Below are 25,030 nucleotides of genomic sequence, written 5' to 3'. Positions count from 1 at the left end.
GATAACTAGTACAACCGAAGGTTCGAGAGAACCCGCGAAATTGTACTGAATTCCTTTTCTTCTTCTCGTATTAGGCGACTTGAGGCTTTACATGGGATTTTACTTATTTGAAGAACTGCTTTGCTTTTAATTGGATAAGAAGAACGTATATCTGGCCCTGGAGTTGCAAGAAAACCACTTAAAGCCTTTTTTTTGACGACTTTTAAAGTATACTGGCTAATTTTCTAGGAGGACACTAAAAGTGTCCCTTTTTTGCTGAATTTGACACTTTAGTCCGAAAAAGTTTTGGCAACTCTGAGTCAAAGCATTGCCCTGAAAGGACGAAGAAGAAACTATTCGTAAGGCCCAAGTTAGGATACTTCAAGCCTAAGCTTAGATTTACATGAGGTAGGCCAATGAATGGAGCTTGCTCGTATGTGTGATCCATTTAGATTTGAGTAAATTATTTGTCTAGATTGTACCGAAAACAGAAAATTAAGGTAGGCTATATAATGTTGTCTTGTTAAAATTCCAATAGGCATAGCCTAGGTCCTACCTGTCAAGTAGCAAATTTCTAAGATTGAAAAATCAGAAAAAGTTAACATGGTTGCATGCGATATCTTCTTGGAGAATGTTTTTAGCCCAGGATTTATTACTAAAAATTTCATTTTCCAATCCTAACCCCTTTCCAAGGGGATACCATCAGATGGCTAATGGAAAATAGTACAGTTTATATGTAGCAAAAAAAAACTTAGCTAAACATTGTGTATAGAAAACAATGTCTAACCAACTAGGTGGCTAAAATAAATGACAGTGTAGGCTATATATCTAGAATCTTTAAATTAGCCAAGCTGTTGGCTATTAGGTCAGTAAAATTCTAGTTTAGTGACTCTTGGCTATCTCAGAAAGGGGTTAGGTTAGGAAAATGAAACTTTCAGGGATGGGTCTAAAGGCTAAAGTAGGATATCTGAGGAAGGTTTTTTAAAGCACCCACCTTCACTCCTTCTCCCTCTAGAGGGCCCTGAAATTTGCCTACATGACAGGTCTATACCTGATTGAAATTTTGACAAAGTAACATTTTACCTTAATTTTCAGTTACCAGTTGCTTTTTCTCTGCCTTTAGTTCTCAAAATGCAATTTCTGTTATTTGAGTAGAATTCTGAGCCATATCAATGTCATTTCTTTTCCAAGTTTAGGAAATGTATTTGCATATCTTTAAAACCTTATAAATTGGGATTGAGCAAAGTTGTGAAGCTGAAAACAATTTTGCTGTACTTTGTTCAAGCAGAAGATTTATTTTGCAAGGGTTCAATTTTATAACACACATATTTTTAAAGGTCAGGAGACCTTTAAAAATAAGGAGACCTAAAGGGAGAGGGAGTAGAGGTAGGTGCTCAAAATACCTTCCCAGGACATACTTTAGCCTTTAGACCCATCCCTGAAAGTTTCATTTTTCTAACCTAACCCTTTTCTGATTAATTTATTTTTTTCTTCCCCATTATTTTTCCATGATTGGCTGGGATAGATCAGAGGCAAGGATGTGAAACATCTTGCTTTTCACTCATCATCTCTACATAATACCTAGAGTACTTGGCTAATTTCAAACTGCTTTATGTAGAAACATCCTAAATATAGCCAACTAGTTGGCTATTGGAAAGCAGTTTAAGTGTGCACAAAAATACAAAATAACAAACCAGTTGGCTACTGAATTGATCTATACTAGAAAGGGAATTAGCCAACTAGAATTGTCTGCCAAGAAGTGCTAGTAATTCTTTTTTTAAACAGGGGAGAGGATATGGACAAGGTTGTTGACTTGACTTCATTTAAGAAAAATGTGGCAAGAAGAGTGTTAGGGAAATGGTGTTAGAAAAAAGATGGCCAGGGTTTAAAAAATGTGATTATTTTGCTAGATTACAAATTATAATTGATTTGAAGTGCCCAATAATTTAGATTTTTTCTCATCATTTTGCTGTCATTGGCTGGAAGTGGGGATCTGGAGTATCTTTGTTTCTGCTCATCATCTCTTCATAATATTTGGACTACTTGGCTAATATCAAACTGCTTCATGTATCAATATCCTAATTATAGCCAACTATTTGGCTATTGAAGGACAGTTTGAGTATAAATTAGAATAAAAAAAAATGGTTGGCTACTGAATTGAGTCTATGTATATACAGGGAAGGGAAATATTGAATTAGGATTGTCTACTGGATAGGGGTAGGGATAAGGGCATTGACTGTACTTTATTAAGGGAAAAGGGGGTTAGAATAGCATTGTCCAGGATTAAGAAAAAATTTAATTATTTTAGCAAAGTGCAAATTAATATTGATTTGAAGAGCCAATTTATTTAGATTTCCTTTCATTTTACTATGATTGAGCAGGAGTGGTCAGGTATATGGAATATCTTACTTTTTTCTTGTCATCTCCAGATAACATTTAGACTATTTGGCTAATTTCAAGATGGATATCCACCATAGAGAAGTATAGTTTATGTATAGAGAAAACATTCAATATTTTTGCTTATGGGGAGCTGACAAGCTAGCAGAATTTAGTTTTGGGAAAGAGATCTGTAAAAAGGCATTGGCAAGTCAGGATTACCTATTAGTCAGGATTCATTATTAGTCAGGCATTGGCAAGTCAGGATTACCTGCCATAAATAGCAAATACACTTGCAAATAGTTTTCTCTTTGAAGTAAAGGGGGCATCTGATGGTATCCCTATTGATAAGCCACTTCCAGCACAAATCAATAAATTCAACAAGAATTCATCTTCAAATCTATCATGCTGAAATACCCATACTCTAAAATATATATATATATATATATATATATATATATATATATATATATATATATATATATATATATATATATATATATATATATATATATATATATATATATATATATATATATCTATATATATATATATATATATATATATATATATATATATATATATATATATATATATATATATATATATATATATATATATATATATATATATATATATATATATATATATATATATATATATATATATATATATATATATATATATATATATACAGAGAGAGAGAGAGGCAATATGCTAGGTTAGTTGACATATGGAATTTGAGATAAATATGTGTAATATTCAGATGATTGCTTGATCAGATAAAGTCAATATTTCATCTATTTTTGTCTAAATATAACAACTGGACACCAGTATTTGCTAAAGAAGCAAGATTAAACCTAAGGTCCACTAAAATGCTTTTACTCTAAAATCAACTACAAGAATTAGATTTTATTTATTTCAAAGTGATGGGATAAATCAACAACTCTTCATTGTACTGGGTTATCACAATAGTAAATCTATAATACCTAGGAAATGGCCCAGTATAACAAGTAAAAACTTTCAGTGAGTGTTAGGTGGGTCAGTTGAACCTCAAGTTATGACTTGGGGGAAGGGGGATTGGTGAATCTAATGAAGCTATACATCCAGATCATCAAAGGGATGTACCTAAAAAATCTCAAGAATGACATACAAAAGCGATGCTTGCAATTTTAAAGGATAGTAATCTCATTGGCGAGGTAGAGGTCACATAAAGTTTGTCTTGCATCAAAGATAAAGTTTGATTGGATATAGAGTCAATTACCATGATGAAGAGCAGGGGTGATAGCATTGGTACCCTTGCTCAGCTCCTGAGAGAATACTAAAGTATCATGTTAGGCATTCAGGTCAGTGAACACAAGACCCTGTATTCAGACACATAGAGGAAATAATTTTTTGTCTTTCAGCAGATACCTCAAAAGTGAACCAAAAAAAAAATTCTCTTACTTGGGTTGAAATATATTTGTTAGTCCCAAGGCCAAGGTGATTTAAATTCAGAAAGCAAAATTGGAAAAATTAATGAAATGATTCATGGTTCACTAAAATGGGCCTAATACTTTCTGTCTCTTATACACAGCTACAAAAATGTATAACATCCTGAGATTATAAAATCAAAATTTGCAAGGCAGCAAGAAGTTTTTAATTTTTGTGAGTTTGGAAGATTACTTTATTATATTGTATAAAAAATTTATGTTATACTTGCAATAAGTTGAATTTTCTTTGGAATTCTCAAATTCCTAGAAACTAATGTGGATTTATAATTCAGGCTATATATTGAACCATCATGGAGGGAAGGGGTTTTTGATAAAGTTAGCTATATTTGAATTCACAATGGAACTTTTACTAAATATGTGTCTATTTTATAGCTAGGCCCATCTTAATAATCAGTTAGGCTAAACAGAAAATTTACGTCTTTTGAAGTAGTCTAAGTAGGGTTTCTTTATGGATGGTGATACAACTACATTTCCTGACAAATCAGAATAGTCACTTTTGGTATCTAATGCGCTCGCATTTATTCACAAAATGGATTTTCATTAATATAGCAATCAACAGATTTTGTAAATTTGAATGTTCACCAATGAAAAAACACTGTCGGATTCATAGGAAATAAGTTCCACTATCTATTTATTTTTTTAGTTTCACGGTTTCTCATTGCTTTATAACTGGCAATATTGTACTTTTGAGGAATTATAACAAAAAATGCTTATAGCAAGAAAATTCTCAGGAAACCTGGATTTTCAGGTGTGAACAGCCTTAAAATAGATCCAGAGGGCCATATGTGTTTTCATTTTGGTGTCCTTGGTACTTTCAGTTAGATTAGATAGCCCATCTAATCTAACTTAACCTAACCGAGTATGTACGAAAACCTACAAGTGTCAATGAACCATGTCAATTCACGCTATTATCGGAATATGTGGCTGGCCCTTGGCATACACTTAGTGAAAAAAAAATGGATGGAGTTTCTTCTGATGACTTGCTGGCAATTGATGCTAGCATGGCACAGTCAATCAGCCCCGATGATACCCTCTGGCAGCATTTTCACTCATATTAAAATTACAATGTGTTTTAGCTTCGATGGTTTATAATCTCGGGATTGAATTATTCATTTTACATTTTCAATCAAACCATCTAATCTATCTCAACCTAGCATGTACGAAAACCTACCAATATCAATGAACCGTGTGAATTCACGTTATCATGGAAATATGTGGCTGGCCCTTGGCTTACACTTAGTGAAAAAGCGTGGCACAGTCAATCAGCCCTGATGCCACCCTCTGGCGGTATTTTCAATCATTTTAGAATTAAAATATGTTTAGCTTCGTTGGTTTATAATCTCGGGATTGAATTATTCATTTTAAATTTTCAAACAAGCCATCTAATCTATCTTAACCTAGCATGTACGAAAACCTACCAATATCAATGAACCATGTCAATTCACGCCATCATGGCAATATGTGGGTGTCGTGTGGCACAAACATGGTGAAAAAATGCGATAGCGTTTTTTCTGATGACCTGAGGCAATTGATGCTAGTGTGGCACAATCTACCAGCCCCCGATGACACCCTCTAGTGGTATTTTTACTCATTTTTCAATAAAAAATATATGCTTCAGCTTCATTAGTTATGATTTCGGAAGTCAATCATATTATTCATTTTACATATTCAAGCAGGCCATATAATCTAATTTAGCCTAACCTAGGATGTAGTTGCTGGCCCGTAACATAAACTTAGTGGAAAAAACCGATAGCGTTTCTTGTGATGACTCCTGGCAATTGATGCTAGTGTGGCATAATCTACCAGCCCCGATGACACTCTCTGACGGCATCTTCACTCATTTTTCGTTGGTTTATAATCTCGGAAGTCAATCATGTTATTCATTATACATTTCAAACATATTTGCGATAAAAATTATGCTTTAGTTCCATTAGTTTGCGTTCTCGCAGAGTCAATTATATTATTCCTTAAGCATCTTCACACATTTTTAATAAAAATGTGCTTTATCTTCGTTGTTTATATAATCTCTAATGTTGATATGACAATTTCAAAGATTGCCTGATTTAACGAAACAAGAAAGGAAACATCCCTCTAAAATTCAAAGAATCTCAATGAAAATTATATAACCTGACATTTTCAGTCATTTCTCGATAAAAATCGCTTTCGTTGGTTTATTATCTTGGAAGTCAATCAGGCTATTCATCATACATTTTCAAACATATTTGCGATAAAAATTGTACTTTAGTTCCATTGGCTTGCGTTCTCGCCGAGTCAATTTTATTATTCCTTGTGCATTTTCACTCATTTTTTGATAAAAATGTGTTTAAGTCTCGTTGTTTATATAATCTCCAATGTTGATAGGGTAATTTCCAAAACTGACCTATTTTCGAGAAACGAGAGGAAACATCCCTCTAAAAGTAAGAAAAATCTCAATGAAAATTATATAGCCTGATATTTTCAGTCATTTCTTGATAAAAATGGTCTTTAATTTTGGGTGTTTATTATCTTGGAAGTCAATCAGGCTATTCATCATACATTTTCAAAGATATTTGTGATAAAATTGTACTTTAGTTCCATTGGTTTGCGTTCTCGCAGATTCAATTATATCGTTCCTTAAGCATTTTCACTTTTTTTTTTATAATAATGTGCTTTAGCATCGTTTTTATATGATCCCTAATGTTGATTTGGCTATTTCGAAAAATTGCCTGATTTAAAAGAAAAAAGAGATTAAACATCCCGTAAAAGTCAAAGAATATCAATGAAAATTATATTAGCTGGTTCACTTTCAGTCATATTCGTTAAAAATGTGTTTTAGCTTTGTAGGTTTATAATCTATGAAGTCATGTTATTAATTATACATTTTTCAAACATTTGCGATGCAATACGATACTTTATTAATGCGATAAAAATGTTATTATTACGTAATAAAAAAATGCGTTTAATGAAAAATGTGCTTTAGCTCCGTTGCTTATAAAATCTCTAATCACGATAGGGCAATTTTGAAAAAAGAATGCCTGGTTTTCGATGAATATAAGTAAAAAATGAAAAATTCAATCTGACAATATGGATGAAAATGAGGTAGTAGTCAAAGAACTTCACAATTTCGTGAAAATTCAGAGAAAATTCTTAGGAAATCATGGTTATTCACTGTATCTGATACCCTATTATAGAGGTTTCAAGCTCATATCTGCAAAAATGTGAAATTTTGCTGTATTGTTCGATGAAGATACAGTGTCCAAATCTCGTGCTTCTTTTCAGTGATGAGGACTTGCTCCTTTTAATGAGAATACATAAAAATATGTAGAAATTCAAGCTGGGAAGATTTATGAAAGTGAGGTAGGACCCAAAAATCTTCACAGTTTTGAGATCCAGAGAAAAAATCTTAGAAAGTCGTGGTTTTAAGATATCACCTATCGTTTGGAAGTCACATATGTATCGAGTGAAGCTTGGTGGCTAGTTCGAAATAGCCATGTAATTACTTAATATAAGTACTTCCTCCTTCAAATGAGTTTGATCTGGTAGTGTGTTAGGAAACAGTCAATTAAGCATCGTACATCTGTGCCGTTTATTATGCATCTGTACCTGTTATGGTAGGTAAACATATTTAAATACTGCAAGATACATAGGTCTAAATATATATATATATATATAATAGGCTAGTTGACATATGGAATTTGAGACAAATGTGGATAATAGTCAGATGATTGCTAGATAAGATATAAGTCGATATATTATCTATTTTTTTCTAAACGTAACGATTTAACATTCATATTTGCTAAAGAAGCAAGATTGCACCTAAGATCCACTAAAATACTTTTGCTTTAAAATCAACTGCGAGAATTAGATTTTATTCATTTCAAAGTGACTTGATTTATTAACAACGCTTTATTGTACCGGGTTATCACAATAGTAGATCCATAATTCCTAGGATATGGCCTGAGATAGCAAGTAACAACTTTCAGTGAGTTTTAGTTGGGTCATTTGAACCTTGAATTATGACTCGGGGGGGGGGGCTAATGGCAGGGGACCTGGTGAAACTAATGAAGCTTTACATCCTGATCATCAAAGGGATGTATCTATAAAATCTCAAGAATGACTTGCAGAAGCGATTCTTGCAATTTTGAAGGATAGTAATCTCATCGGCGAGGTAAAGGTCACATGAATTTTGTCCTGCATCAAAGGTAAACTTCAATTGGTTGTATTTCTCAATATAGAGCAAATTACTATGCTGAAGAGCAGGGGTGATAGCATTGGTACCCTTGCTTAGCTCCTGAGAGAATGTTAAAGTACCGTGTTAAGCTTTCAGGTCTATGAACACAGGCTTCTGTATTCAAATACACAGCAGAAATAATTTTAGTTGTCTTTAATGGGATACCCCAAAAGAGAGAGAGAAAAAAAAAAAGAAAACTAGACAGGAAAGAATATATCCTAAAGTCACTTTAATAACTCGAAGGGACAAACCATCACCACGGGCAGAATTAGACTTTAGTGACTGCACAATTTTACGAACTTTCTCACTCGTGCGAAATATTTAATAGTTAATGTTTCACCACGGGCGTCATTAATAGCATTGCAGTTCATTCCATTATATTTATTACTAACTTTAGGTTGCACCTCGGAGCCAATATTCGAGAAAAAATCAACAAATTTATTTAGAATTTCAGTTGAATTACCACGGTTACATCCTTCCAAATTAATGTCTGCCGTGGTCTCTTTTCCCTTACCACCCATGATCTCACTTAAAATATTCCACGTTTCTTTCATATTACCTTTACTTACCTCCAACTTGTTTTCATAATAATCAGACATTGGTTTTCTCCTCATTTTTATCGCCTAATTTCTTTGCTTTGTAAATCAAAAAGTTCGTGGTTACGAACTGTAATATGGAGCGACCCGGCTCAATAGTAACCGAAACTCTAAAAAACGGAATTTTGATACCAATAGATACATCAAAAGAATCGAATTTTAATGCTGATTTTAAATATATAAGTTTCATCAAGTTGAATTATACTTATCAAAAGTAACGATCCTGAGAAAATTTGCCTTAGTTTCCAAAAAAGGAGAAAACACCCCCTAAACGTCATAGAACCTGAATGAAAATCAATTCAGCGTATCAGCCTATTTTAGTGGTTTCAAGCTCCTATCTGTAAAAATTTGGAATTTTGTATTTTTTGCCAGAAGAAAGATCATGGATGCGGGTTTATTTGTTTTTTTCCCAGGGTGATTTTGTCGACCCAGTGGTCCTAGAAAGTTGCGAGAGGGCTCATTCTAACGGAAATTAAATGTTCTAGTGCGCTTTTTAAGTGACCAAAAATTGAAGGGCAATTAGGCCCCCTCCCACGCTCATTTTTCCCCAAAGTCACCGGATCAAAATTTTGAGATTGCCGTTTTGTTCAGCGTAGTCGAAAACCCCAATAACTATGTCTTTGAGGACGGTTTAATCCCCCATAGCCACCGGGGGAAGGGTTGCAAGCTATGAACTTTGCCCATGGTTTACATATAGTATTGGTTATTGGGTAGTATACAGACGTTTCCAGGGGGGATTTTTTCTGGCGGTGGGGGGGGGGGGAGTCAGGGAAGTTGGCTACGTGGGAGGATCTTTCCATTGAAGAATGTATCGTGGGGCAAAAGATTTTCTATGAAACAAACGCTTGATTTTCCAGGGAAAATTCAATAATGGACCCTTTGTCTTTGAGACGATCATCCAACGCTGAGACTTGCAAAACGATTTTTAAGGAAATTCTTTTTTTTAGAAATTCAGTTACTCTCAGCACGAGTCACTCCTACCGAATTTTTCGGAAACGGAAAAAAGCCAAGTGCAATTTTACCAGGAACCAAGTAAAGAGGGAACTATGACCTGCAATTCTGGTGCTCCTGCTTTCCCGACGAAAAGTTCGAAGTCAATATAATTAGTATAAAGATTTGTTCTAAAATTTATTTTTTGCTCGAAATGATTTTGTAGAAAAAAGTTAATTAGTTGGTCTATTATCAAACAGTTCATGGTAAATAACTGAAAGTAAGGAGCGACTCGAGCCAAAAGTAACCGAAACAAAAAGAGGGATTTTGATAACAGTTAATATTTCCAAATTTATAAAATCCTCCAAATGCGTAAAATCCATTAAGTTTAATGTAACCCGTCATGAGTTACAAGCCCGAGAAAATTTGCCTGATTGGCGAAAACATAGGGAAACATCTCAAAAATGCACAAGTCATCTTAATGAAAATCATATCATCAGATTCAGCATATAAGAGAACTTGATTGTCGAGTTTCCAAGCTCTTCTTTACAAAAATGTGGAGTTTCGTATTTTTTTGCCAGGAAAAAGGCCACGGATCTCTTTTTTCCAAGGATGATTTTATCGAACCAAAGGTCATAGAAGACTGAAAGAGGGCTCATTCGACCGGAAATCAAAAGTGTTAGTGCCCTTCTTAAGTGATTGGAAATATTTTAGGGCCACTAGCCCCCTTCCCACACTTTTTCCCCATTGACATCTGATGAAAATTTTTGAGATAGACATTTGATTCAGGATAGTTAAAAGGTCCGATATCTATGCCTTTGGGGATGACAAGACCCTGGTGGCCTTTGGGGAAAGGGATGTAAAATATGAAATTTGTCCACTTTTTACTTACAGGATTTATTATTGGGAAATACATGGAATTTTTTTTTTTGGGGGGGGGGGAGATTTTCTGCGGTGGGAGTTTTTCACAAGGATAATTTTTTGTGTGGAGGAAAGTTTCTGCGAAAAACTCAACACGTGGGGAAAGGACTGTAGATTGTGCAACTTTCCCATTGTTTATAATATAGTATTTGTTACTGGGAAATCTACGATTTTTTTTTTTTGGGGGGGGGGGTATTTGCTATGAAAAATTCTCCATAGAAGAGGGGTGGGGGAATTCTCAGTATGATTTGAAAAACGATCAGAAATTAAATAAAAAAACAGATGGAAGTAAGGAGAGTTGTCCAGGGAGAATTTTAAGTGGGATTTAATTTTAATAGGGATACATTTAAGGCAGGAACAATCCAGAGATAATCTTTCTTGGGGGGGGGGGAATTTAAGCAGGGGTGAATTTTTCATGGTGGAAGGATTTTCTGGGGGGACATTTTTCACGGAGAGGTGGATTTTTCGGCATGATCAGAAATTAAATATAGAAAAATAAGTTTTCCGACTGAAAGTAAGGAGTAACATTAAAGATTAAAACAAGCCGCAATTATTCTGTATATGAGGGGGATTACCCTTCCTTTGTGCTATAGTGTCACTTTTTGGTTCAATCCTTTATGAACGACTCCTTAAACACAAAGGTAGTTTAATTGTAATAAGAAGTTTTTCTAAAGTACAAATTTTTCTTTAGCGGAATGAGTGTAGGTCGAGGATGAGGCAGCCCCCCCCCCCTCACATACGAAATAATTTATGTTCTTTTCTGGGGGGACATTTTTCACGGAGAGGTGGATTTTTCGGCATGATCAGAAATTAAATATAGAAAAATAAGTTTTCCGACTGAAAGTAAGGAGTAACATTAAAGATTAAAACAAGCCGCAATTATTCTGTATATGAGGGGGATTACCCTTCCTTTGTGCTATAGTGTCACTTTTTGGTTCAATCCTTTATGAACGACTCCTTAAACAGAAAGGTAGTTTAATTGTAATAAGAAGTTTTTCTAAAGTACAAATTTTTCTTTAGCGGGATGAGTGTAGGTCGAGGATGAGGCAGCCCCCCCCCACATACGAAATAATTTATGTTCTTTTTTTAGAAATAAACTCCAATTTCTATAGTTTCTCTGCATTTTTTGGACTAGCGTGTCTTAGGGATGGGGTCGGATTTTGTCTTTCAGTCATTCTAATAGTATGAGAATTTGTCTTTAGTAATGATTACAATAATACATTATGTATAATCGACTTTTGCAATTGTTGGCCCACCACCTGCTTGTACACAAAAAACTAGTTTGCGTTTTATAGGGCATTATCGAAGGCGCAACAACGGTATCGCTTGGAAGACAATGTGTCCGCATGGGTCATACCTGAATATCACAGTTTACCTTTGCTCTTAAAGTCTGGTGGCTAAGGGCGGTAGGGAGACATTGCAGTGGCCTTTGCCCTACTTTGGTTCGACAGTAGGTTGAACCCGTTTGAGATTTGAAACGGTTGACAATTCTTCGTGATTTTGGTTTAAACACGGTTTAAGAAGCCTATATTTCCAAGTAAAATGAAATGAAAATATAATCCCCCATCTCCTCCCCGAAAGGCTCACTGGTTATCAACCAATTCAGCTTAGTTTACCAAATATGTGCTACATTTTAACTTTAACTTTTTACTTAAAGCTGGAACTTATTGTTTAGTAAATGTTTGATAAAATTTACACCTTTTTTTTGGGCGGGGGGATGAAGAGCGGCGATCACCACAAATGTTTTTGTAGAATTCCTCGACATATAATACATGTTGTGATCGATTTTTACCATCCTGATAATCCATTATTTTCTGCCACTGCTTTCTTTTGTTTAAAGCCATTCCTTTCGAAAGTATAGAAAAAAAATGGTACTTGTCAGTTATCCCGACTTCACTGAAGAAGTGAAGTTAGGTTAATCATAATGAGTATCTTAATCATAATGAATAATGAAAATATGATGAAAATATAAAATACTTTAGAAACAAAATTATGGAAAATAAAACAGAGAATTCTGGAAAGCTCTTGCGACATTCTAGGACCACTTGGTCAATACGATAACCCCTGTAGAAAAAAAAAAAAAACGCACTCGCGATCGGTCTTGTGGCAAAAAATATAAAGTTCCTCTTTTTGTAGATAAGAGCTTGAAACTTTTGCTATAGGGTTCTCGGATACGCTGAATACGATGGTGTGATTTTCGTTAAGATTCTATTACTTTTGGGGGGTGTTTCCCCCTATTTTCCAAAATAAGGCAAATTTTCTCAGGCTCGTAACGTTTGATAACATGGACTAAATTTGATGAAACTTATATATTTAAAATCAGCACGAAAATCCAATTCTTTTGATGTATCTTTTAGTATCAAAATTCCGTTTTTTAGAGTTTCGTTTACTATTGAGCCGGGTCGCTCCTTAATACAGTTTGTTACCACGAACTGTTTGATACATATAATTAAAACATAGCTGTATAGTAGTTTATCTCACCGAGTCTAAGCTAATTATCTCCGAATGCAGACAGAGAAACCGGTTTGAAACAGATCAAACTTCTTGGTTGACGTCGGAATACCTGAAAAGTACGAAAAAATTGACCCACCAAAACTTTCGGTATAAGTAATCTATATAGTTTTCAGTGAAACACAAATGACATTATCTATGTTTGGGGTAGTACTGCAGGTATAGGTGGCTAGACTACCCGTATTACGGTAATCGTTTTATTATTCCCGGCAATATTGGCTTTTTTAGATCTGGCATCTTATGTAAGCTAAATTTGGTTTGTTTAGAGTTTTAATTTCGCTTTTTTACTTTTAATGGAAAGCTTCGTGTTCAAAAATTTACATTCATTAAAAAAATAATTTTGTATTTAATCTTTTGTACAGCATCAAAATGGCACCGGTTTATGAAAACGTTGGGGGCACAAAACATAGTTTTCAAAATCTAAGGGGGGTGGGGCAATATTTTTTTCTTTTTTTAATGAAAATATAATAAAAGGTAATTATTGAAATCTTGGGAGGGAGGGCAAAAAAATCTAGAGAGGATAAATCTTTCTTTTCTTGACGCTCCTGGAGCATCATTTGTAGACTTAAAAATGAAAGAAAGAACAAAGAGCCAAGACAAAATATGCAAATATCGAATTTGTCATGTAAACAAACAGAATTTTTTTATGTATAAACAGCCATTTATTGTCACCCATATCATCACTTATTAAGATAAATCTGTGGTAGTCTTTCAATTTTTAACCTTTGATTGATCTTATCTCTTTTCAGAGTCGCTGGAACCTGATAGGTTGACTGACAAGAAACCAGATAAAATGTCTCACTGTAGACGTGATAGTCGACGGAGATGAGAGCAAAGCAACGATATGTGTTAGTGATAGTTTCTTGCGCATTTTTGATTCTATGCTATTTTAGTGGCTATAAGGTAGAAGGACCCATGGAAATGTCGGTAGAGCCACCTTGCTTTATGGAAGAAATAGAGGACAATATTTTAAGCGATTATAAATCTAAATATAGAGAACGGTGTACAATGGAATCTTGTTTTAACTTTTCCAAGTGCCAAAGCGGTTTTAAAGTTTTCGTTTATCCTACTATCAACGACCTTCCTCTCACTCCTACGTATCAAAAAATTTTAAGGTCAGTTTATTTGTCTAAATACTATACTCAGAATGTAAGTGAAGCGTGTTTATTCATATTGAGCATAGATACGTTAGATCGTGACGTCTTGTCAAATGATTACGTCCGTGATATAGAAAGTTATATATTAAATTTGGAACACTGGAACAGTGGTGAAAATCATATAGTATTTAATTTATATTCAGGCACTTGGCCTGACTACTATGAGGATCTAGGATTTGATACCGGTAAGGCTATTCTAGCCAAAGCTAGTATGGCTGAATCGACTTACAGGTACGACTTCGATGTTTCCATACCCCTTGTGCATAAAGAACATCCTGAGAAAGGAGGTGACGTTACCCATTCTTATTCCAGTCATTTGCCTGATATGAAAACCCATCTTCTTGGCTTTAAAGGTTTGTAAGACTTCTGTTACAAAGGCTTAACGATAGTTCATATTCTGCTTATCCATGTTTTTATTGTGTTTAAAATACCTACGAGATGTATATAATCGCACAATTAGCACTCACTTTTTCGCTTCAAAATTTTCACCAAATAGGCCATTATCTCTTTAGACAACCTGAATGATAAAAGCTAGGTTGTCAACGACAAAAAAAAGCCTTTTTTTCTTTCTTTTTTTTTAATTTTTTTGTTGTTGATAAAATAACAGTCCGGTTTGAGAATCTAAATCATGAAGCAAAAATTTCCTAATATCAGGCACGCACTCGACCCATTCTGTAAGTTTTTTTTTTACTTTGAAGAAAAAGAGCAGATTCAAAAGAGTCAATCGTATCAAATTGATTAACTGGATCAAATAAACAATAGGGAAACGTCACAAAGAAAATGAATCTCAAAGCACATTAAAGCTACAAAAAAGTATATTTGTATTTGTGTGTGTGTTCGTCCCTTTGTCTGTGGCTGCCTGATGAACGCTGGTTCTGTTCAATTTGAATTCAGCTCTTAGAAAACTCGTTAGAATTATGCGTATGGCTCTTTACCTTTCTTTTCAACTTTATTTCGGAAAAGTTTTTTTTAGGAACACGGTCCTGTAATGGTACCTTCGGCATGATGCAACAAATGGAATAGGGTCAGTGAGGTGTCAACATGCTTGTTCCTAACCTGTCTAATCTTGCCAAGTTTAAAACGAACAAAAATCATTACTTCCCAGCCTATCTAACATGTATCAATGAAACTAGTTCAAATAAATCAACTGGTGATATTTCCCTATGTTTGCAGGATTACAGAAAACTAGCGCTTTACTAAAAACACAGAAGCCAAGTATAAAAAACAAGAATATTGATTTAGGAGTCAAAAGTAAATGAGGAGTAAAAGCCTCACAACAACAAGCTAATCTATAATGCTTTTCATAGTCTAACAGGAGCTGTGATATCAGCAATTTTCAGTATACAATTAAAATTATCTTAAAAACTTAGGTATAAAAATTATATGTTTAAATTCATCAAACAGCATACAAAATAATGTATTGATTTATCAAATAACATCTTGGTTTCACCTAGTATTATTCGAAATGAAGAAAATATCAACCGTAATCTGAACTCTGGAAATCCAGCTTTTTCTCTCTAAAAAACGGAGAATTTCAAGTTGTGATACAAATTCTAAAGCGAGTGTGTAGTCTTAGTGCTAATAAGATTCCTTCACATTGAAATTGTCTAAAAATTAAATCATGAAATGCCCATTTCAGATCCCAAACGACAGTCAGTCATTGAACTGACCTCGTACAGAAGTGATGCCAAATTAAACGAAAAAAATAAATCAGCAATCTAAAAATGCTTTACTTTAATCAAATAGTTCGTGGTAACAAACTGTAGTAAGGAGCGACCCGGCTCAATAGTAACCGAAACTCTAAAAAATGGAATTTCAATACCAATAGTTACATCAAAAAATTGCATTTTAATGCTGATTTTAAATATATAACTTTCATCAAGATTAGTCTTACCTATCAAAAGTTACGAGCCTGAGGAAATTTGCCTCATTTTAGAAAATAGGGGAAAACACCCCCTAAAAGTCATACAATCTTAACGAAAATCACACCATCAAATTCGGCGTATCAGAGAACCTTATTGTAGAAGTTTCAAGCTCCTATCTACAAAAATGTGGAATTTCGCATTTTTTGCCAGAAGACAAATCACGGATGCGTGTTTATTTTTTTCCCCAGGGGTGATCGTATCGACACAGTGGTCCTAGAATGTCGTGGGAGGGCTCATTCTAACGGAAATTAAAAGTTCTAGTGCCCTTTTTAAGTGACCAAAAAATCGGAGGGCACCTAGGCCCCCTCCCACGCTCATTTTTCCCAAAGTCACCGGATCAAAATTCTGAGATAGCCATTTTATTCACCATATTCGAAAAATCTAATAACTATGTCTTTGGGGACGACTTACTACCCCGCAGTCCCCGTGGGAGGGGTTGCAATTTACAAACTTTGACCTGTGTTTACATATATTAATGGTTACTGGGAAGCGGACGTTTTCAGGGGGATTTTTTTTTGGTTTGGGAGGGAGAGTTGAGGGGGGGTTACGTTGGAGGATCTTTCCATGGAAAAACTTCTCACGGGGAAAGAGACTTTCAATGAAGGGGGCGCAGGATTTTTTTGCATTATTTAAAAAAACAATGAAAAAGTAAATAAGAGAAGCCTTTTTCTACTGAAAGTCAGGAGCAGCATTAAAACTTAAAACGAGCAGAAAGTATTGCGCATATGAGGGGTTTACCTCTTCGTAATACCTCGCTCTTTACGCTAAAGTATTTTTAGTAATTTCAACTATTTATTCTACGGCCTTTGTGATTCAAGGGTCATTCTTAAGGAATTGGGACAGAATTTAAGCTTTAGTGTAAAGGGTGAGGTATCGACGAGGGGTGAACTCCCTCATATACGCAATAAAAATATACGAATATAGAAGTTCGTTGCGTAAGTTAATTCGTAAAATACGTATATTTTTTACTAATAAAAATGTTCGTAAAACAATTAAAAGTTCTAGTTGACTTTTTAAGTAATCAAAAAATCGGAGGGCAACTAGGCTTCCTCCCTCTCTCCTTTTTTCTCAAAATCTTCCGATTACAACTATGAGAAAGCCATTTAGCCAAAAAGAAAATTAATATATAAATTTCGTTTTAATTGTTTATGTGCGGAGAGCCAAGATCAAAACATGCATGAATTAAAAAACGTCCAGAAATTAAATAAAAAAACAAGTTTTTTAAACGAAAGTAAGGAGCGACATTAAAACTTAAAACGAACAGAAATTACTCCGTATATGAAAAGGGCTTTTCCTCCTCAACGCCCCGCTCTTTACGCTAAAGTTTTTTACTGTTTTAAAAAGTAGAGTTAAGAGAAAGAGTCAAACTTTAGCGTAAAGAGGGAGGCGTTGAGGAGGAAAAGCCATTTTCATATACGGAGTAATTTCTGTTCGTTTTAAGTTTTAATGTCACTCCTTACTTTCATTTAAAAAAACTTGTTTTTTTTTTGTTTATCACTGTTAAAAGCGTCCTTAAATGGTTTACATTTACCGTACCAAAGCTTCTATATTGTTCTATATTTTCAGTAAAGCGCTAGATCTCTGTAATCCTACAAACATGGGGAAATATCACCAATTGATTTATTTGCGCTAGTTTTATTGATATATGTTAGATATGCTAGGTAGTAATAATTTTTGTTTTTTTTTAAGTTTCAACTTCGCTCTTTACTTCCCTCTGAAAAACTTTGTTTTTTAAATTAATCTTTGCTTGTTTTTGATTAAAATTTAATTTAGGAACAACACTACCATGATCTTTCTTATTTATACGGAATAATTTCTTTTCGTTTTTATGTTGCTCCTTAGTTTCAGTTGAAAACCTAATCTTTGATGTAATTTCTAATTACCTCAAATTTAGGGGAGATAAGGCATCTCAACCCTTAGTAAAGGAGCCGAACGAAGAAGCCGTACAAGAATTTAAGGAAAAAATAAGTTTAGAGTGGATAGAAAAATCAAAAGATAGTGTTGTTCCTTTTTGTATTTTTTTTTAAAGAAGAAATAGATCTTTAACTCTTTGTTTTAAGACATTAAATTTAGTAGCACTTAAGAAAGCAGCTCTAGGCGAGTACCTTCGACGAAAAAGGTTAACTAAGCGGACAGGTTTGCATATCGACATGCTTGTGAAAACTTTTGCTAGCTCAACATGAATGTGCCTTTAGGCCTAGGAAGTTATTTGACCAGTCCCTATATGGAAAAGCCACTCTTTACTTAGAAATGGATCGAAACTTCAAAAAAGATAATTTCTTGTCTAGGTACGGTAAATGGTTTTATAAACTAAGTTTGTATGCATTTCAAAAATTTTGGGAAGAATTACCTGAATTTTTCTACAGAACTGTTTTTATTTGTCTTTCTTCCTCTTTGGATGCACAATCTTACGTATGAAGAGAATATAACGGTGGAATTGTCAAGTAAATAATTTGAAAAGTGAGTATAATAATAAGTAATCCTTCTTTTAATATACAACTTTGAGTAGTTCCAGAACCACATGGTTACACTTCTTCGACCACTACGTGGTAAGGCGTTGAGTCAGGGGTATAATTTGCTATGGGACAGAACGGGAACTGCCCCTCCCAGACATCAGTTTTCCCCCAGACCCCAGTTTGCCCCCCCCCCCTGCTGACATTTAGTCTCTCCAAAAATGTTGTCAAAACTAAGATAAGCCTGCATTATTCAAGCATCCACTGAAACAGGCGAATTTTCTTTAGTATATCTTTACCTTTTTTATGGCACTTGGTACTAACCAAGTGACATATAGCGATCGCAAATTCTGTCGGTCTGTCTGTCCCGGTTTTGCTACTTTAGGCTCTTCCAGGTAAGCTAGGACGATGAAATCTGGCAGGCGTATCAGGGACCGGACCAGATTAAATTAGAAATAGTTGTTTTCGCGATTCGTCCGTCTGGGGGAGGGGGAGTGGGGGGTCAGTTAATTCGGAAAAAATAGAAAAAATGAAGTATTTTTAACTTACGAACGGGCGATGGGATCTTAATGAAATTTGATGTTTGGAAGGATACCGTATCTCAGAGCTCTTATTTTGAATCCCGACCAGATCCGGTGACATTAGGGGGGTTAGGGGACCTAAAATCTTGGAAAACGCTTAAAATGGAGGGATCGGGATGAAACTTGGTGGGAAAAATAATCAGAAGTCCTAGATACGTGATTGACATAACCAGAACGGATATGCTCTGTTTGGGGGAGTTGGGGGGGGGGTTCATTCTGAAAATTAGAAAAAATGAGGTATTTATAACTTACGAAGGAGTGATCGGATCTTAATGAAATTTGAAGTTTGGAAGAATACCGTGTCTCAGAGCTCTTATTAAAATCCCGACCGGATCCGGTGAAGAAGAAGTTGGGGGGGGGGTGGAATGTAAAATCTTGGAAAACGCCTAGAGTGGAGGGATCGGGATGAAACTTGGCGGTAAAAATAATCGTAAGTTCTAGATACGTGATTGAAATAACTGGAATGGATTCGCTCTCTTTGGGGGAGGAGGGTTAATTCTGAAAATTAGAAAAAAATGAGGTATTTTTAACTTACGAAGGATTGATCGGATCTTAATGAAATTTGATGTTTAGGAGGATATGGTTTCTCAGATCTCTTATTTTAAATCCCGACCGGATCCGGTGAAGGGGAAGTTGGGGGGGGCCTAAAATCTTAGAAAACGCTAAGAGTGGAGGGATCGGGATGAAACTTGGTGGGAAAAATAAGCACAAGTCCTAGATACGGGATTGACATAACCGGAACGGATCAGCTCTCTCTCTGGGGGAGTCGGGGGGAGGGTTAATTCTAAAAAAATTGAAAAAATGAAGTATTTTGACTGACGAAAGAGTGATCGTATCTTAATGAAATTCATATTTAGAAGGACCTCAAAACTTAGATCTCTTATTTTAAATCCCGACTGGATCCAGTGTCATTAGGGGGGGGGAAATCTTGGAAAACGCTTAAAGCGGAGATATCAGGATTAAACTTGGTGGAAAGAATAAGCACAAGTCCAAGATAGGTGGCTGACATAACCGGACCGGATCCGCTCTCTTTGCTGGAGTTGGGGGGGGGGAGTAATTCGGGAAAATTAGAAAAAATGAGGTATTTGTAACTTACGAACGGGTGATCAGATGTTAACGAAATTTTATATCTAGAAGGATAGAAGCACAAGTTATAGATATGAGATTGACACAATTGGTACGGATCCGTTCTCATTTAGGGAGCTGGCGTTTGTTAATTTGGAAAAATCAGAAAAATTGAGGTATATTTAGCTTAAGTACGGGTGACCGGATCTTAATGAAATTTGATATTTAGCAGGAACTCATGTCTCAGAGCTTTTATTTCAAATTCGACCATATCTTTTGACATTGGGGGGAGGTGGAGGGGGAAACCGGAAATCTTGGAAAACACTTATAAATGTCGTAGATACGTGATTGACGTAATCGGACTGGATCCGCTCTCTTTGGTGGAGTTAGGTGGTGGGGTCCAGTGCTTTGGCGAGTTTGGTGCTTCTGGACGTGCTAGGACAATGAAAATTGGTAGGCCTGTCAGGGAGCTGCACAAATTGACTTGAAAACGTCGTTTGGGGGGCTGAAGGGTGAGGAAAAATTAGAAAAATTGAGGTATTTTTAACTTACGAGTGGGTGATCGGATCTTAATGAATTTTGATATTTAGAAGGACTCGTGACTCAGAGCTCTTATTTTGAATCCCGACCGGCATTAAACCTCTGATTTTCCTTTTAAAGCAATCTACTGATTCTTAAAATTTTGCTAGAGCTCATACCATATGAGCTCTTGGCTCTTCCGACCTCGTCACAAGTGCCATATGAGCTTTTAGCTCTTGTTATTACTATATGGCTCGATTTTCAGTTATTTCTGTCGTTTTCCCTTGGTTTGAGAAAATTGGCTTGATTTGAGAAAATTAATTTTGTATACGGATTTAGTGATCTGCTAAGAATTTTGTTGCAAACCATGAACTGGATGACCTCTATTTCCTTTTGAGTCAAAATGCTTGACAAAATACATTCCCAGGACATGCTTTAAAAAATGATTGCATCACATTTACAAAAACAGTGAAATTATCCAAAAATAATCATATAGAAGGGACCGAACCATGATTGAAAAAAACAAAACAAAAAACAGCAGGAATCGAACGCAAGACTAATAAAAAATCCAATGCTGTACTAACAGAACCACGCATCTAATAATCTGATTTGATATGATATACTGGTCTTTGTACCTTGATTGCGTAGATTTTTAAGGAGGCTTGGAGGAGGAACATACAGGAGGTGTTCTTGCAAACCACCAGTTAAGGATTTTGGACCATAATTATTACAACGATAATATCGTTTATACTTCCAAACTTTTCTACTTAAGAAGTGACACCAAAAGTTTTTGTTTTTTTTTAGTTCTGTATTGCACTTGCGGATGATAGAAATTAATAAAAATCACGTAGATATGAGCAATAGCTTTCAAATTAGCCATTAAACGTCACCGTAAAAATTTCTGTTTGGTCACTAGCCCTAACTTTTCCACTTGAGACACATCACTGCTACCCATGCAAAAAAGTGATTTTCCTTGGTGTTCAAGGTGGAGGATTGTAATTGTCGTACCAGAGGTTTTCGACCATGCTGATTCCAATGATGCACTTTTATTTCGATCTGACTCCATTTTTAAGGGGTTTTGGGCTCATTCGAAATCATCATAAATTTGTTTTCGCAATAAACTTTTATTTTTAAGATTAACCGAAGTAGTAGTTGCTATTCCTGATGCAATGTCAGATGGCCATATTTTTCACTAGGCAGTTTTTTTAAAAATACGTTTTTCAACTTTTGGTTACTATGGGCTGTGGTTCGCTCTTGGGCTGTGGTTCGTGCCATGATATTGTGGTTAACGATATCAAATGCTTTTGAATGTCAATTAATATTAAATTTAGCCAGCAATTACGTTTTTCGAAACTATATTATTAGTCCTGAAAATCTCAACAATTTTGGATTTATTGATGCTATGAAAGAGAAAGCGTTCAAAATATATTTTGTTTTCAGTAAAGTGCAAATAACATTCTGGTCTTTATAAGGCTTAAAAGGTGTTAGTCCTACTCTTGTTTATGGTAGTATCTGTCTGTTCTAAGTTCAGCTTGATCATTCATTGTAATTTCTTTTCGTTTTCGGTTTCATTTATTTATTGATATCAATTTATGCTCATTTTAAGGTTGAATTTTATTCGCCTTTATATTTGCTCGTCTTTGGTTTAATATAGCTCTTTAATCTGTTTTTCTTTGTGGAAAAAGTTTTCTTTTAATTTCTGTTTTCTTTTAATTGACACTGTTGTTTTTTTCTTGGTCAATAAAAAGAATATTTGTGGAAATTTTGGTAAATTTGCAGAAGGTGACGAGAAGACTATCCAGAAGGTTACGTGCTAAAACAAAAAGAGAGCATTTTTAAATTGCTAATTTTATTCTCCTTTTTAAGGTTAAAGTCGTGTTTGTGACAATTCCTGTTTTTTGTTTAGACTAAAGATATCCAATTTAGATTAAGTGATTGTGCTTCAGATTGGATGGAAATATCTTCTTAAATGAGTTAAAAATTTGGATAATAATAGAAGGGACCATACCTTAGCCTTTCCGTAGATATTGCAAATGCATTTTTTTTATGACCTTGATACGCATAGTTTCTTCTGGCTTTATTCATCACTCCTCGGCGTTTCATGAAAACTTAAACATAATACCCTTAGAAGTTCCTAAGATATTGGAGATGTGCTTTTTTGACAACCTAGACAAACATTCTGTTTATGATTTAGTTCAATGACCCATTGCAAATGCAACAGCAACCTAGTAAGAGACGATCATGTGCAGTACTAAGAAATATAATAACCATAAGTCCCTTAAAACTATAGTCAGACCAAAACAAGAGGTACACTATTAGAACCGCCATGTGTGTAAACCCTATATAGGAAACTTACCGTCCCTTGGCTTGAACAACAAGGGAAATACTTGGCTTGAAAATCAAGAAAAGTGGCTGAAACCACGATATTCTGCATATGCGGCATCTTTTTTTTTGCTTTTTTTCTTTCTTTTGGCACTGGAACATCGTAGAGTTGTATAATGGCTCATTTTTAAGGGAATTGGTGCGATTAAAACCTTTTGCAATTAATTTTTAATTTTTTTCAGATCTACATGTTTTTGTAATTAACAGAAAAATTTTTAAAACGAAATAAATCTTTTTACAAGTTGATGACCCAGAACTGCATAGTGTGTTACCTTGCAGTCTCTTTTGAAACTCAATTAGGTTTCTATAACTTCCAGTTTCCGATCGGATGATTTCCCTCCGAAGTTTTTAGGATAAGTCCCTCCATATCAAGCGCCCTTGCGAAAAAAGGAAAAATATATTGAAGCTTTATCGCTCTTTATTTAGACAGCGATACTGTGCTGCCTTTGATATAATGCGAGCAAAGCTTGCTTATACTTGCTTGCCGGTGAAACCAACTGAAGATATTTCATTCCTACAGTGCCATGGAGTTCATTCCTATTTAGTCTCCTGGCCTCACCATCACTGTTTATTGCGTAACTTCAGTAAATTTTTAAATTCACATTTGAATTTTTCTAATCAACTTTTCTTTAACGAAAAATTAGCTTCGTATGGTTGGAAAATTTAGTTGGAGAGGTTTTGCAAATCCTGGTGGCATTGAGGAAATAACTTATCCGCAAGTAGAAATGGTGCCTTCTTTGATTAATTGAACTTGAGTTCGCCAGCTTGTCTTCAGAAATTTAGTTTTCATTTATTTTCTTCGTATAATTCCTTAGCTCTCCGAGACGATGAAAGATATGTTTAAGATAGTAAATTAATCTTCACATATTATATATTTGAAAGTATGTAATCTTAAATCTGTTTGTTTGGCAAAGAAATTGGCTGATCAAATTCTATTCCTTGGACTTCCCATTTTGTACTTTGCATGATATCCGTCGTCTTGAAAATGATACGAGACAGAAAAGGATTACATTATTTGTTTGAACATGGCTTAGCAAAAAACAGCCAACGCAGACTAAAAAAAAATTGATTAAAAATGTGCTTTTAATCAATGCTTATCAAGTGAAACAAAATAACAATTCTCTGTTTAATTTTTGCAGAAAGAAATTGGAATGACTTTAGTAATTGATTAAAATAAAATCGGTCTTCTGCTTATGTTTTCCAAAGTGAATGTTTTAGCCCCTGAGGACTTCCGAGACTATAAAGAATAAAATGGACCCGTAATCAGTAGTGTTCCCCAAATTCTCGAGTTTTTCTACCAAAAAATCAATTTTTTCTATCAAAAAATGGATTTTGGGGGTAGTTTTGGGGGAACCTAAAATCATGGAAAACGCTTAGATCGGAAGGATCGGGATGACACTTGGTGGGAAAAATAAGCAGAAGTCTTAGGTACGTGATTGACATGATTGGAACGGATCCCCCTATTGTTTAATTCTGAAAAATTAGAAAAAATGACGTATTTTTAGCTTACAAAGGATCGGATCTTCATGAAACTTCATATTTAGAAGAACCTCATAACTCAGATCTCTTATTTTAAATCTCAACCGGATCCACCGTCATTGGGGGGCAGTTGGGGGGCAGAAATCTTAGAAAATACTTAAAGCGGAGAGATCAGGATGAAACTGGATGGGAAGAATAAAAACCTGTCTAAGATACGTGACTGACATAACCGGACTGGATCTGCTCTCTTTGGTGGAGTTGGGGGGGGGGGGGTTAATTCGGAAAAATGAGGTATTTGTAACTTACAAACGGGTTACCAGATCTTAACGAAATTTGACATTTAGAAGGATCTTGTGCTTTAAAGCTCTGATTTTAATTCCGACAAGATCCTGTGACATTGGGGGAATTGGAGGGGGAAACCGGAATTCTTGGAAAACGTGAAAATTGGGGTAT

The 25,030-nt window shown here is 35.0% G+C and overlaps 1 protein-coding gene across 4 annotated transcripts in view; it reads left to right on the top strand.

Annotated features, from left to right (window-relative positions):
- Nucleotides 1-296: 296 nt before the first annotated feature.
- Nucleotides 297-25,030, top strand: part of LOC136031246 (exostosin-1-like) — a 69,562-nt gene continuing 44,828 nt past the window's right edge. For 2 of the 4 annotated variants that reach the window (XM_065710651.1, XM_065710654.1), the window contains exons 1-2: nucleotides 297-387; nucleotides 13,766-14,526. In XM_065710651.1, coding sequence (XP_065566723.1) covers nucleotides 13,842-14,526 — 685 coding nt within the window. In that variant the 5' untranslated portion in view covers nucleotides 297-387; nucleotides 13,766-13,841. Of the gene's footprint in view, nucleotides 480-13,765; nucleotides 14,527-25,030 lie in introns of all 4 variants that reach the window. The other 2 variants (XM_065710652.1, XM_065710653.1) reach the window with 2 other exon arrangements.

This window comes from Artemia franciscana, chromosome 9 (genome assembly GCF_032884065.1).
Source record: "Artemia franciscana chromosome 9, ASM3288406v1, whole genome shotgun sequence".
Lineage (NCBI taxonomy): Eukaryota > Metazoa > Arthropoda > Branchiopoda > Anostraca > Artemiidae > Artemia > Artemia franciscana.
Note: the sequence above shows the minus strand (reverse complement) of the source record. Positions and strands in the feature narration are given on the sequence as shown.